General features: G+C 45.0%; 1 protein-coding gene across 2 annotated transcripts in view; it reads left to right on the forward strand.

Annotated features, from left to right (window-relative positions):
- The first annotated feature begins 1019 nt into the window (after positions 1-1019).
- Positions 1020-15260, forward strand: part of LOC106566761 (IQ motif and SEC7 domain-containing protein 1) — a 121955-nt gene continuing 107714 nt past the window's right edge. Inside the window, exon 1 of one of the 2 annotated variants that reach the window (XM_014135128.3) lies at positions 1020-1436. In XM_014135128.3, coding sequence (XP_013990603.2) covers positions 1297-1436 — 140 coding nt within the window. In that variant the 5' untranslated portion in view covers positions 1020-1296. The remainder of the gene's footprint in view (positions 1437-15260) is intronic. The other variant, XM_082959907.1, reaches the window with a different exon arrangement.

Raw genomic sequence — 15260 nt, forward strand, 5'->3', positions numbered from 1 at the left:
TCACTCTGCCTGCCTTCTTTTGGCAGCCAGCTTTTTCTGTCTGCCCTTTGTTATGGCTAGGCTGTGCTCACTGGCTGCCCTTTGTTATGGCTAGGCTGTGCTCACAGGCTGCCCTTTGTTATGGCTAGGCTGTGCTCACTGGCTGCCCTTTGTTATGGCTAGGCTGTGCTCACTGGCTGCCCTTTGTTATGGCTAGGCTGTGCTCACAGGCTGCCCTTTTGTTATGGCTAGGCTGTGCTCACTGGCTGCCCTTTGTTATGGCTAGGCTGTGCTCACTGGCTGCCCTTTGTTATGGCTAGGCTGTGCTCACTGGCTGCCCTTTGTTATGGCTAGGCTGTGCTCACTGGCTGCCCTTTGTTATGGCTAGGCTGTGCTCACTGGCTGCCCTTTGTTATGGCTAGGCTGTGCTCACTGGCTGCCCTTTGTTATGGCTAGGCTGTGCTCACTGGCTGCCCTTTGTTATGGCTAGGCTGTGCTCACTGGCTGCCCTTTGTTATGGCTAGGCTGTGCTCACTGGCTGCCCTTTGTTATGGCTAGGCTGTGCTCATTGGCTGCCCTTTGTTATCATTTGCCTCTCTCTCTCAAGTCAATTCAAAGGGCTTTTCTCTCTCTCTCTGTCTCTCATATGAGGTGTTTTTCCCAGCCGTCACTCTCCAGAGCCACGAAGCAGATGCCCTGTCTTCCTATAGAGTCTAATTAACAGGCTTTACCTGACAAACTAATTGCACAATCCCTCATTAGTCTTAAAAGCCTCATCAGTTTGGGATGCAGCAGAAAGAAACTCATTGATTCCACAAAAAGGGAGAGAGATGGGGAGGGAGAGAGAGACTATGAGCCCTACCTCCAACACATTCTCCTGTTTCCATGGAGACCAGGGAGCCAATCGGGTGGCCCGGCTGCGGGCTGTACTACCGTGAGCAGAGGAGAGGTGGTGTAGGGAGGATGTGGATGAAATCCGGTGTGTATTAGAGACAATAAATATATAATTCTCGCTCCTGCAGGTTATCCCCATGCTTTTGATGGCTAGCCCTGTCTCCTCTGCCTTGGTACGTGTTCAGCCATCGTCACATAGCATGGGTTTAAATGGAGGCTGTTTATCAGTGTTAAACAGCCTCACTGTGCCTTGCTCGACCACTACACACCCCCTGCCTGCCTTTTGGACCTGCCTCGTTACATCACAGAGCTCTTTCTGGCTGGCTGTTTGTGACTGAGAGTGAGAGTGTATGTGAGAGAGTGTATGAGTCTGTGCGCACGCTTCTGCTCCGTTGAGTCAAGTCCCATTGACGAGCCAGGAGGATGGACAAGCCGAGCGTGTGGCGTGCCGTGGTGAGCAGCACCGACCCCAGGCGTCCCCGCAGCGAGTCCAGCACGCCACCCAGCGGCGGGGCTCACCCGGACAGACCCAGCTCTGCCATGTCCTACCGGCTATATGACATGTGAGTAGTAGCAGTCCCTGTGAACCTCATGCTGTATGAATGGGGCTGTATGGAGGTGGGGCTGGGCTGGTCCTTCCATCCTTCATTGACAGGGATGCAGTGTGGCACTTTGTTATTGCAGTGTCTCCAGTGCATGTGCTGAGTCACCTAGCTGGCGCTTGCAGACCTTGCTCTGTCCTCTCCTCTCATCCTGTCATGTCTGGAGAATAGAGATGGGATGAGTTTGTGACTCTGAGAGCTCTCTCCCTTAGTTAACAACCCTAGCCCTAACGGAGAATGGTGGTCATGTGGAGGGATGTCTGTGTGTGTGTGGTAGACGTGTGTGTTGGTGGTAAACATGGCTGTTAATATTTATATGATCAATTACATTTTCATTGAATTTTTTTATCCTTTTTGTTGAAATGGACACTGTATGATGTGATGAGGGAGGATGAAGGGTTTTTGGTAGACTGTTGTGATGTTATACTGTCAGATTGTTTCCATTGTGATTGAAATCACCCTGTCATGGGAGTTATTTTGTTTTGAGTGGCTGATGACTGACAAGGAGAATATGACTCATTTTTGGCTGATGCTATGACGGCTCTTATGTAGTGCGTGATTTCCTCCCAGCTCTGATTTGTGTGTGTGTGTGTGTGTGTGTGTGTGTGTGTGTGTGTGTGTGTGTGTGTGTGTGTGTGTGTGTGTGTGTGTGTGTGTGTGTGTGTGCGTGCGTTATGGATACGGCTGGTACTTGTAGTGAATGTTATTTTTGGGATGTCGTTGTTCGCTTCAACACTGTTTTGGATGCTTCATGCTTGTCTCTCCAGTTTAGCGTTGCTGCTACCTCAGCTGAATAAATCCTTGTGTCATCTCTGATTAGGTCTTTGTTTGTGAAAGGATACAGGAATCATATTGTATTCCTGTATCACACAGTGAACCTCCAACCTCTCTCTTCCGGAGGGGTTGAATTTCTATTGTTGTTTCGGTGCAGGTGCCTGCGCCAAAATCGGTTTGTTCCAACATGATTCCACACAGAGCTCATATGACTGAAAAAAAAGAGATATCATCACGTAAAAATCTATTTTTGTCAGTTTATCCTGTTTTGCATTTTGTGATGGTGTGCAACCTAATCAAGATGCATTGGTTAGTGTGCACTTATAATCTAATGATGATCAGATATGATCAGATCTTCATGTGTGTGGATGCGTATTGCTCAGGCATCATTATGTGTTATATGAATTGGCCCGTCACTGGGTGATCATTTTGTGCAGAAAATAGGGATCAGTCCACTTAATAAATATGCAATAGCCTCTGCCAAGTCCTTCACAGGCAATCTGGTCTTGTTACTCACAATCCCAAAAGCTAGAGTCGTTTTGCAGTACCTACAATATTATAACACATGATTATTCACAGTGATGCTTTCATTTTGTCTGGTATTTTTCAGCATTAAATTAATACGTCATAAGCCCCAGGCAGGTCACCACTGCTACAGTCCAATACCTGTGTGTTTTTATTCTGCTTGACTGGGATGGTTATAAGCATTGCATAATCAGCAGCACCATCTGTCTCCGATTCCTTGTCTGTCCTTTCATCAGTCTTCCAGTAGCAGTCCACTTCACTGGACACAGACTGATGGACTGACTGACGGCTTTAAATGAGACCAGATTAGTGCAGGTCAGGAAGTCAAGGTGACACGGGGGTCAGGGTTAAAGGGCTAATCCTAAATTCAAACAATAACGTGGATACCCCGCCACTTGTTTTGGTAAACAGCTGAGAGATGGGGCTTCAGAAAAATAACCCCTCTCAAATTCCTAGACAGACCAATGGATGCAACAACTGACCATGAGATCAAAATGATCCTTTTAACCATGTTTTGAAACTGTGTTTGTTTACATTGACCTTGTTAAGAAACGTAGGAGTAAAACAAGCTTACAGTGCATTCAGAAAGTATTTTAGACTCCTTCCCTTTCTCCACATTTTGTTACGTTACAGCTACGTTAAAACATTTTTTTACTCGTCAATCTACACTCAATACCCCATACGGACAAAGTGAAAACAGGTTTTAAGAAATGTTTGGAAATGTATAAAAAATAAAAAACACATAACTTTATTTACATAAGTATTCAGACCCTTTGCTATGAGACTCGAAATTGTGATCAGGTGCATCTTGTTTCCATTGATCGTATTTGAGATGTTTCTACAAATTGATTAGAGTCCACCAGTGGTAAATTCAATTGATTGGACATGATTTGGAAAGTCACACACCTGTCTATATAAGGTCCCACAGTTGACGGTGCATGTCAGAGCAAAAACCAAGCCATGAGGTCGAAGAAATTGTCCGTAGAGCTCCGAGACAGGATTGTGTCGAGGCACAGATCCGGGGAAGGGTACAAAAAACGTTCTGCGGCATTGAAGGTCCCCAAGAACACAGTGGCCTCCATCATTATTAAATGGAAGAAGTTTGAATCCACCAAGACTCTTCCTAGAGCTGGCCGCCCGGCCAAACTGAGCAATCGGGAGAGAAGGGCCTTAGTCAGGGAGGTGACCAAGAACCCGATGGTCACTCTGACAGAGCTCCAGTGTTCCTCTGTGGAGATGGGAGAACTTTCCAGAAGGACAACCATCTCTGCAGCACTCCACCAATCAGGCCTTTATGGTAGAGTGGCCAGACGGAAGCCACTCTTCAGTAAAAGGCACATGACAGCCCGCTTGGAGTTTGCCAACAGGCACTTAAAGGACAAGATTCTCTGGTCTGTTGAAACCAAGATTGAACTCCTTGGCCTGAATGCCAAGTGTCTGGAGGAAACCTGGCACCATCCCTACGGTGAAACATGGTGGTGGCAGCATCATGCTGTGTGGATGTTTTTCAGCAGCAGGGACTGGGAGACTAGTCAGGATCTAGGGAAAGATGAACGGAGCAAAGTACAGAGAGATCCTTGATGAAAACCTGCTCCAGAGTGCTCAGGACCTCAGACTGGTGTGAAGGTTCACCTTCCAACAGGACAATGACCCTAAGCACACAGCCAAGGCAATACAGGAGTGGCTTCGGATCAAGTCTCTGAATGTCCTTGAGTGGCCCAGCCAGAGCTCAGACTTGAACCCGATTAATCCTCTCAAGCTTTCTCTGCAGAGAAAAATGGGACAAACTCCCCAAATGCAGGTGTGCCAAGCTTGTACCGTCATACCCAAGAAGACTCAAGGCTGTAATTGCTGCCAAAGGTGCTTCAACAAAGTACTGAGTAAAGGGTCTGAATACTTATGTAAATGTGATATTTTTTTTATTTTTTTTAATACATTAGCAAACATTTCAAAAAAAAAATGTTGCTTTGTTATTACGGGGTATTGTGTGTAGATTGATGAGGGGCCAAAAAATATTTGATCCATTTTAGAATAAGGCTGTAACGTAAGGAAATATGGAAAAAGTCAAGGGGTCTGAATACGTTCCGAAGGCACTGTAACATTCAACATGGGTGAACATTTAAAACCAGATACTACTCAAGTAGTATTTTACTGGGTGATTTGTTTTTCTATTAAGGTATCTTTACTTTTACAGAGAAAATACTGATCATCACCACCCGACTATGATCCAACTATACAGAATGAAGGAGACCTATAATCATCACTTCCCTATGAACCTGACTGTTGTAATACAGAGATATGAACCTGACTGTGGCAATACAGAGATATGAACCTGACTGTGGTAATACAGAGATATGAACCTGACTGTGGTAATACAGAGATATGAACCTGACTGTGGTAATACAGAGATATGAACCTGACTGTGGTAATACAGAGATATGAACCTGATATGAACCTGACTGTGGTAATACAGAGATATGAACCTGACTGTGGTAATACAGAGATATGAACCTGACTGTGGTAATACAGAGATATGAACCTGACTGTAGTAATACAGAGATATGATCTACTATAGTATGATCCTCAGAGACTGGTCCCTACTGATGACATACAGTATGATGATGAGTGTTTACATACGATCAACTTGGCACAAGAGCTGGGAAAAACAGGATTTGTACAGTATTGGGTGATATACTCTGTCATTATGCCCATTTCTACTACTACCCTTCTCTCTGATGGCCTAGGGGACAGTGGCCTAGGGGACAGTGGCCTAGGGGACAGTGGCTCAGGGGACAGTGGCTCAGGGGACAGTGGCCTAGGGGACAGTGGCCCAGGGAAGGGTGAAAGAGTGGGACAGTGTTATTGTGAAGACAGGCTCGTACATCCATGCAGAATGTATCTGCGCATTAGCGCGCGTGCGTGCGTGCGCGTGCGTGTGCGTGTGCGTGTGTGTGTGTGTGTGTGTGTGTGGTGAGTGACTTGCAGGGCTGTTGCTTACTGCCCCATGTGCTGACTAGATCAGATGTGACAGCATGCTCTCTGTATTGCCTGGCCAAGCAGTGACAGCAGGATTATTTACATAGTCACAGTCTTACATAATGGCCAGCATGAGCATGGGGGTCAAATCCATTTCATCCTTCCTTTGTATCTCTCTGGTTAAATTCCATTTCAATTCAGTCAATTAAGTGCATCAAATTTCTAAGAATTGAATGATCGGCCTATTCATTGGAAATACTTCCTTGAAATGGAAATAGAATTTCTATTAATATTATCATCTGAAATGATGGATGGAATTTGATCTGAGCCAATCGTTGGCCGTGGCAGCATGTGTTATGCAGACTGTGGCTATGCAGGCCGGTAGGTAACAGCCTGTCATGCTTCCTTGTGTTCTGCTGCCTGACACTGCAGTTCCAGTGCTGTGCCGTGTGCTGCCGTGTACTCAGGCTAAAAGCAGAGAAATGTGCTGCCAGTGCCTGGCGGTGGTGGTGACGCACTCTGTTGTTTGTTTGCCTAGCGTAGCGCTGGCGTAGCGCTGGCGTCATCAGGACAGCGGCTTCACAATTCCATCTAGCAGCTATTATCTGGGTATGGGCATCCCTGCATCGATGCTGGAGCCTTTAGGCTACACTACAGCTACTCCACATCCCTCCAGAGAATCCGACATTATTCAAATGAACCGTGACAACCCAGAATGTGTATCCATTATGTTTTTTTACATGAAGTGTCAATATTGTTTTATATGGAGATATTTTGGGAATTATATGATTGGAGTATTTCAACATATTTCTTCCTGGGCACGTAGTCAAACTCCTATCAGTAAACTCCTCTGCACCAGGAGACTGTTAGTATGGTCCCTCATAGCCTAAAATGTCCCTACAACCTGTATCCCAGCACCTCACAGTTACAACCCTTATCCCAGCACCTCACATCTACAACCCTTATCCCAGCACCTCATATCTACAACCCTTATCCCAGCACCTCACATCTACAACCCTTATCCCAGCACCTCACAGCTACAACCCTTATCCCAGCACCTCACATGTACAACCCTTATCCCAGCACCTCACATGTACAACCCTTATCCCAGCACCTCACATCTACAACCCTTATCCCAGCACCTCACATCTACAACCCTTATCCCAGCACCTCACATCTACAACCCTTATCCCAGCACCTCACATCTACAACCCTTATCCCAGCACCTCACATCTACAACCCTTATCCCAGCACCTCACATCTACAACCCTTATCCCAGCACCTCACATCTACAACCCTTATCCCAGCACCTCACATCTACAACCCTTATCCCAGCACCTCACAGCTACAACCCTTATCCCAGCACCTCACAGCTACAACCCTTATCCCAGCACCTCACATCTACAACCCGTATCCCAGCACCTCACATGTACAACCCTTATCCCAGCACCTCACAGCTACAACCCTTATCCCAGCACCTCACATCTACAACCCGTATCCCAGCACCTCACATCTACAACCCGTATCCCAGCACCTCACATCTACAACCCGTATCCCAGCACCTCACAGCTACAACCCTTATCCCAGCACCTCACAGCTACAACCCTTAGCCCAGCACCTCACATCTACAACCCTTATCCCAGCACCTCACATCTACAACCCTTATCCCAGCACCTCACAGCTACAACCCTTAGCCCAGCCCCTCACAGCTACAACCCTTAGCCCAGCACCTCACAGCTACAACCCTTAGCCCAGCACCTCACATCTACAACTTTTAGCCTAGCACCTCACATCTACAACCCTTAGCCCAGCACCTCACATCTACAACCCTTAGCCCAGCACCTCACATCTACAACCCTTATCCCAGCACCTCATATCTACCCTACAACCCTTAGCCCAGCACCTCACATCTACAACCCTTATCCCAGCACCTCACATCTACAACCCTTATCCCAGCACCTCACAGCTACAACCCTTATCCCAGCACCTCACATCTACAACCCGTATCCCAGCACCTCACATCTACAACCCGTATCCCAGCACCTCACATCTACAACCCTTATCCCAGCACCTCACATCTACAACCCTTATCCCAGCACCTCATATCTACCCTACAACCCTTAGCCCAGCACCTCACATCTACCCTACAACCCTTATCCCAGCACCTCACATCTACAACCCTTATCCCAGCACCTCACATCTACAACCCTTATCCCAGCACCTTACATCTACAACCCGTATCCCAGCACCTCACATCTACAACCCGTATCCCAGCACCTCACATCTACAACCCGTATCCCAGCACCTCACATCTACAACCCTTATCCCAGCACCTCACATCTACAACCCTTATCCCAGCACCTCATATCTACCCTACAACCCTTAGCCCAGCACCTCACATCTACCCTACAACCCTTATCCCAGCACCTCACATCTACAACCCTTATCCCAGCACCTCACATCTACAACCCTTATCCCAGCACCTTACATCTACAACCCGTATCCCAGCACCTCACATCTACAACCCTTATCCCAGCACCTCACAGCTACAACCCTTATCCCAGCACCTCACAGCTACAACCCTTATCCCAGCACCTCACATCTACAACCCTTATCCCAGCACCTCACATCTACAACCTTTAGCCCAGCACCTCACATCTACAACCCTTATCCCAGCACCTCACATCTACAACCCTTAGCCCAGCACTTCACATCTACAACCCTTAGCCCAGCACCTCACATCTACAACCCTTAGCCCAGCACCTCACATCTACAACCCTTAGCCCAGCACCTCACATCTACAACCCTTAGCCCAGCACCTCACATCTACAACCCTTATCCCAGCACCTCACAGCTACAACCCTTATCCCAGCACCTCACAGCTACAACCCTTATCCCAGCACCTCACATGTACAACCCTTATCCCAGCACCTCACATGTACAACCCTTTTCCCAGCACCTCACATCTACAACCCTTATCCCAGCACCTCACATCTACAACCCTTATCCCAGCACCCCACATCTACAACCCTTATCCCAGCACCCCACATCTACAACCCTTATCCCAGCACCTCACATCTACAACCCTTATCCCAGCACCTCACATCTACAACCCTTATCCCAGCACCTCACATCTACAACCCTTATCCCAGCACCTCACAGCTACAACCCTTATCCCAGCACCTCACATCTACAACCCTTATCCCAGCACCTCACATCTACAACCCTTATCCCAGCACCTCACATCTACCCTACAGCCATGTCTGTTCTGTTGGCCTGGGACAATAGTGGTTTCCTTCATGGGGAACAGAGGTTCTACATTGGAATTCCGGAAGGAAACTGTCCTGAAATTTAAACAACAGCCTCCTCCAGCTCAGCCTCCTAATGAAAGGTGAATTGGCGAGGCACCCTGAACCAAACACTGCTTTAGTCAGAGTAGAGTAGACACATTTGTGTCAACCTGACAAGCATCTTTATGCGTCTAAAAAAACAACTGCAGTTCATGTTACACAATGTGTGTTGAGTGTATGCCCACGTGTGTTTGTGTAGCTTTGACCAAATCCCTCCTTTAAAAGGTAAATCCGGAGTTATTACCTCCCTTTTTGGACTGTTATATTCATGATATATAGACATTGATTTTTTAAGAATATAACTCAAAAATGCCTCATGAGCTTAGTTAAACTGCCGTACCCCACCATAACCCAAAATATACAGTGCATTCGGTAAGTATTCAGACCCCTTGACTTTTTCCTCATTTTGTTATGTTACAGCCTTATTCTAAAATTGATTAAATTGCTTTTTTATTATTTAACGATCCCAGAACAGGCCATTTTACCAGTAAGTAAACTTATGGCTTTGTTCCCAGAACCAATGGTAAACCAAAAACGTACATTCCCACAACTTCCAAGGAACCAAGTGTGCTAGCTGGGAAGTGGCCAGCAGCATACCACCCTGCATCCCACTGCTGGCTTGCTTCTAAAGCTAAGCAGGGTTGGTCCCTGGATGGGAGACCAGATGCTGCTGGAAGTGGTGTTGGAGGGCCAGTAGGAGGCACCCTTTCCTCTGGTCTCAAAAAAATATCCCAATGCCCCAGGGCAGTGATTGTGGTCGTTTCCCTGTGCAGGGTGCCGTCTTTCGGATGGGAAGTAAAACGGCCATCCTGACTCTCTGTGGTCACTAAAGATCCCATGGCACTTATCGTAAGAGTAGGTGTGTTAACCCAGGTGTCCTGGCTAAATTCCCAATCTGAGCCTCATACCGTCACGGTCACCTAATCATACCCAGTTTACGATAGGCTCATTCATCCCCCCTCCTCTCCCCTGAAACTATTCCCCAGGTCGTTGCTGTAAATGAGAATGTGTTCTCAGTCAACTTACCTGGTAAAATAAGGGTTAAATAAAAATCACTGTAAAAGTTGTCAAAAATATAAATAGTAAAGTACAGATACAACTTAAGTAGTACTTTAAAGTATTTTTACTTAAGTACATTAGAGCACTGAATCTCCTCTCCATTGGGGTGATGCTCAGCACTCAGACCTTGACGCTAACAGCACTGAACAGGGCCAATAAGAACAATGCTAGCCGGGGCTATGCTACATTAGCCTGGGCGCTAGTGTGTTCCAGCTATTCCATTTCAATTCAGTCAATTCTGGGTATGAATTGAAAATATGGAACCTTTTGTTATTTTTCATGAGAAATGATCAACTCATGATTTACAATTTTAATTCACCTCTTGAATTGACTGATTTAATCAAAAAGAAACAACTCCAACCTTGTTTCCATCATTAACCTAACAGGGTTACCTCATTGTTGCCTTGCCAAGACAATGATAAATTGGGCAAATCAGAATCTGACTGGCGCCCAGGCTAGCACTAGGCAGCTCTGAAATTGGACTCTGCTCTAATACACTGGCACCCACACAAGGGCTGGGGTCACGGAATGTGATTGCTATTAGGTTTGCACTTGAAGTGCCAGCCCTGGACTGGACAGGGCTTGTTTGGAACATGCTCAGGGCATGGATTAGCTCTCTCCACTGCTGGGAGCTGTAGTTCTCTCAGGGGTATATCTCAGGGAGCAGTGGGTTCTCAGGGGTATATCTCTGGGAGCTGTAGTTCTCTCAGGGGTATATCTCAGGGAGCAGTGGGTTCTCAGGGGTATATCTCTGGGAGCTGTAGTTCTCTCAGGGGTATATCTCTGGGAGCTGTAGTTCTCTCAGGGGTATATATCTGGGAGCTGTAGTTCTCTCAGGGGTATATCTCTGGGAGCTGTAGTTCTCTCAGGGGTATATCTCTGGGAGCTGTAGTTCTCTCAGGGGTATATCTCAGGGAGCAGTGGGTTCTCAGGGGTATATCTCTGGGAGCTGTAGTTCTCTCAGGGGTATATCTCTGGGAGCAGTGGGTTCTCAGGGGTATATCTCTGGGAGCTGTAGTTCTCTCAGGGGTATATCTCAGGGAGCAGTGGGTTCTCAGGGGTATATCTCTGGGAGCTGTAGTTCTCTCAGGGGTATATCTCTGGGAGCTGTAGTTCTCTCAGGGGTATATCTCTGGAAGCTGTAGTTCTCTCAGGGGTATATTCTAGTGTTTATGCGTCCGTGGATTGAGCCATCCCATAATAGGCCCTTAACCTTCCCAACAGCAGCTTCAGGCACTGAGATACAGAGCAGTGGGAAGGAGGGTGGCATAGCAGCATCCGCATGCAGAACACTGTGTTCCCACGGACAACTATACACATTTTATGGGAACGCATATTTACATGGTAGTCTGTTAATGTAATTACAATTTTGTAGAAACATTGATTTCATTACCATATTTATTTTCACTGTATTGTGACTGAAACCCTTTTATCTTGCATGCGGTTGTCCTTAACCAATATAGGTCTAAAAGCATGCATGTGTAATATCTATCATCCTGTTTGGTTTTCGTGACTCTGAATTTCTGTGGCTTGTTGATAACTCGCCAATAGATAATCCTATCATCAATATAGAGCATCACGTTCTATGCAATGTTGTCACAACATTATGCTTAAACAATGTTCACATGATGCACCCAAATCACTGTGCATTGTCTTACTTATAAACCATTCCAATATCAACAAAAACATCACTCACGAAATCACAAAAAATGCTTTATCGCCCCACCCAGAATAGACATAATTCATTGTAATGTGTATGTTGCGTTACACATGTGAGCTCTGTCAGCTCTCTTCTGTATAAGTATGCCCTCTTTCATAGGGAAGACTATGTTCTCCATCAATTCTGTTGCCCGGCCTCAATAAATGCCTTCACGATAGTGGGAGGGAAGAGAGGGAGGACATGGATTCCACCTCCACCCTGCAGCCTTACTGGATCTCTCTTTTTCTTCTGTTCCCTCGTTTTCTTTTCTCTACTTTTAAACACTGCTCCAGCTTTATGTAAGTCTTTTCTCTCTCCTGCTCCCTCCTTCCTCCCCCTCTCTCCCCTCCTCTCTTGCTTAATTTTGCTCTCCCACATCTCTCTTCCTCTCAACTATTTATCTCCCCATCTCTCTTTCTTGTTCTCCTCCCCTTTCTTTTTTCCCTTCTCTTTTTCTAACCCTCTGTCTCCCTCTCTTTTCCCCCCTCCTCCCTTTTCTTTCTTTCTCTCTCCATTCTCTGTCCTCACCCTCGTTCTCGTTCTCTCTTCCCTCTCTTCTGCATGGGTTCTTTAAGTCTGGAGGCTAAACAGCAGTAGTGTAGCATCTACTGTATGTGATAAGAGATTTGACTGTAATCTAAATGTTATAGTATGCATTGTTTGACACACAATGTTAAATTCAAATCTCCCTACCATCATATCTAAGCCAATATGACACCAATGTTGATTCAAATCAAGTTGATTGAAGGTACACAACACATGATCGTCATGATCCGTCTGGCCGTTACCGAGGACCACTATACCGGATTTGTTCTAGACTATAGGATACAAATGAGGTTACAGCGTCCATAAAGTGACCATTAGACTTATATCCATTTGGACTGAACAAGTTTGTAGGTGCAACATTTTTTAAATTAGATTCACAATTTTTCTCTCTCACGTGCACATTTCTGCCTAATAAAATCCAACGATGTGCTACCTTTCTGTAGTATTTCAGCCGAATCTCACTGTTCAGTAGCAGCTAGCAAGTAGAAAGCTAACACCAGTTGGATGAGAAGCAAAAGGAAGGTAGCTAGCTAGCCAGGTATATTTTGCTATGGAAGGGTTTTCATATGGCTAAAGACAGTCATCTGTGTAAACTGCTGACCTGGACACTTGCGTGTAATCAGAGCACAAACAAATAAACTCGCGAACGTCCTTGGCTGCTATTACAGCCAGTTAGATACACCACACGTTGGTAACTTTGGGAAAACTGTCACGCTGCTAATTTATAATGCATGCACAAACCAGACAGATGCGCATAGTTTTTGACACCCCCCTCCCTTTTCCGACACACAAACACCCGCGCACATACGGTGTGTGCTTATTTTAATTAATTGGGTGTCTCTTAAAAGAGCCCTTGGGTTTGTTGGTCCTCGTTGAGTGTAGTGACAGGGAGTGTGACGACGCTACTATGGAAGAGAGAACAGTGGAGAGGCCAGGTATCGGTTTCCCGATAGTGATGGAGTTCATAACATAAGTTTCCTACATAACATTTCCTACAACGGCCAAATATAAAATATGCATTTTCCTCAACACCACGCGGAGAGAGCAGTCGCTATGTGTGTTGTTGGTGCATGTATCGAAAGAAAGGAAGATCAGCTTTCTCCATTCAAATCTTTCATTAACATTAGAATTATTTCACAATACGGATGACGGATCAGCTCCTAGAGAGATATTACCACTTACAGCTGAAAATATTGAGGTGGCTTATTCTAATGCTCACCCAATAAAATCACAGATTTGGCACATCATTACATCATGAAATATATTAAGTAGCCTGCAAGTAGCAAAATAGAACTCGATTAAACATAACATTTTAAATGGATTAAATTGAGATTTAGTGTCACTGGACTACACACAATACCTCATAATGTCAAAGTGGAATCATGTCTTTACAAATGAATTACAAATGAAAAGCTGAAATGTCTCGAGTCAATAAGTATTCAAACCCTTTGTTATGGCAAGCCTAAATACATTCAGGAGTAGACTTTGCAAAACAAGTCACATAATAAGTTGCATGGACTCACTCTGTGTGCAATAATAGTGTTTAACATGATTTTTAAATGACTACCTCATCTCTGTATCCCACACATAGAATTATCTGTAAGGTCCCTCAATGGAGTAGTGAATTTTAAACACAGATTCAACCACAAAGACCAGGAAGGTTTTCCAAGGCCTCGCAAAGAAGGGCACCTGTTGGTAGATGGGAATATCCCTTTGAGCATGGTGAAGTTAATTACACTTTGGATGGTGTATCAATACACCCAGTCACTACAAAGGTACAGGCATCCTTCCTAACTCAGTTGTCAGAGAGGAAGGAAACTGCTCAAGAATTTTACCATGAGGACAATGGTGACTTTAAAACAGTTAGATGGCTGTGGTAGGAGAAAACTGAGGATGGATCAACAACATTGTAGTTACTAACCTAAATGACAATTTGAAAAGAAGGAAGCCTGTACAGAATAAAAACATTCCAAAACATGCATCCTGTTTTCAATAAGGCCCTATAAAGTAAAACTGCAAAAAATGTGGCAAATGAATGAACTTCATGTCCTGAATACAAAGCGTTATGTTTGGGGCAAATCCTACACAACACATCACTGAGTACCACTCTTCATATTTTCAAGCATGGTGGTGGCTGCATCATGTTATGGGTATGCTTGTCATCGGAAAAGACTAGGGAGTTTTTTTTGTTGTTGAGCTAAGCACAGGCAAAATCCTAGAGGAAAACCTGGTTCAGTGGGCTTTCCAACAGACACTGGGAGACAAATTCACCTTCCAGTAGGACAATAACCTAAAACACAAGGCCAAATATACACTGGAGTTGCTTACCAAGACGATATTGAATGTTCCTGAGTAGCCTAGTTACAGTTAGGAATTAAATCGTCTTAAAAATCTATGGCAAGACTTGAAAATGGCTGTCTAGCAATGATCAACAACCAACTTGACAGAGCTTGAAGAATTTTAAAAAGATGAATGTGTAAATAATCCAGGTGTGCAAAGCTCTTAGAGACTTACCCAGAAAGACTCAGCTCTAATCGCTGCTTAAGGTGATTGTAACGTGTATTGACAGAGGGGTGTGAAAATGTATGTAAATTTGATATTTCTGTATTTTATTTTCAATAAATGTGCAGAAATGTCTAAAAACATGTTTTCACTTTGTCATTATTGGGTATTGTGTGTAGATAGTTGAGAAGAAATATATGTAATACATTTTGAATTCTGTCTGTAACACAACAAAAATGTGAAATAAGTCAAGGGGTATGAAAACTTTCTGAAGGCACTGTATTTCAATATGATTGACATGGCCCTATAGCCTACTGTTTATATTTGAATGCAGTAATCTCGGTTTTCATTTGA

This window comes from Salmo salar, chromosome 13, assembly GCF_965601325.2.
Source record: "Salmo salar chromosome 13, fSalSal1, whole genome shotgun sequence".
Classification (NCBI taxonomy): Eukaryota; Metazoa; Chordata; class Actinopteri; order Salmoniformes; family Salmonidae; genus Salmo; species Salmo salar.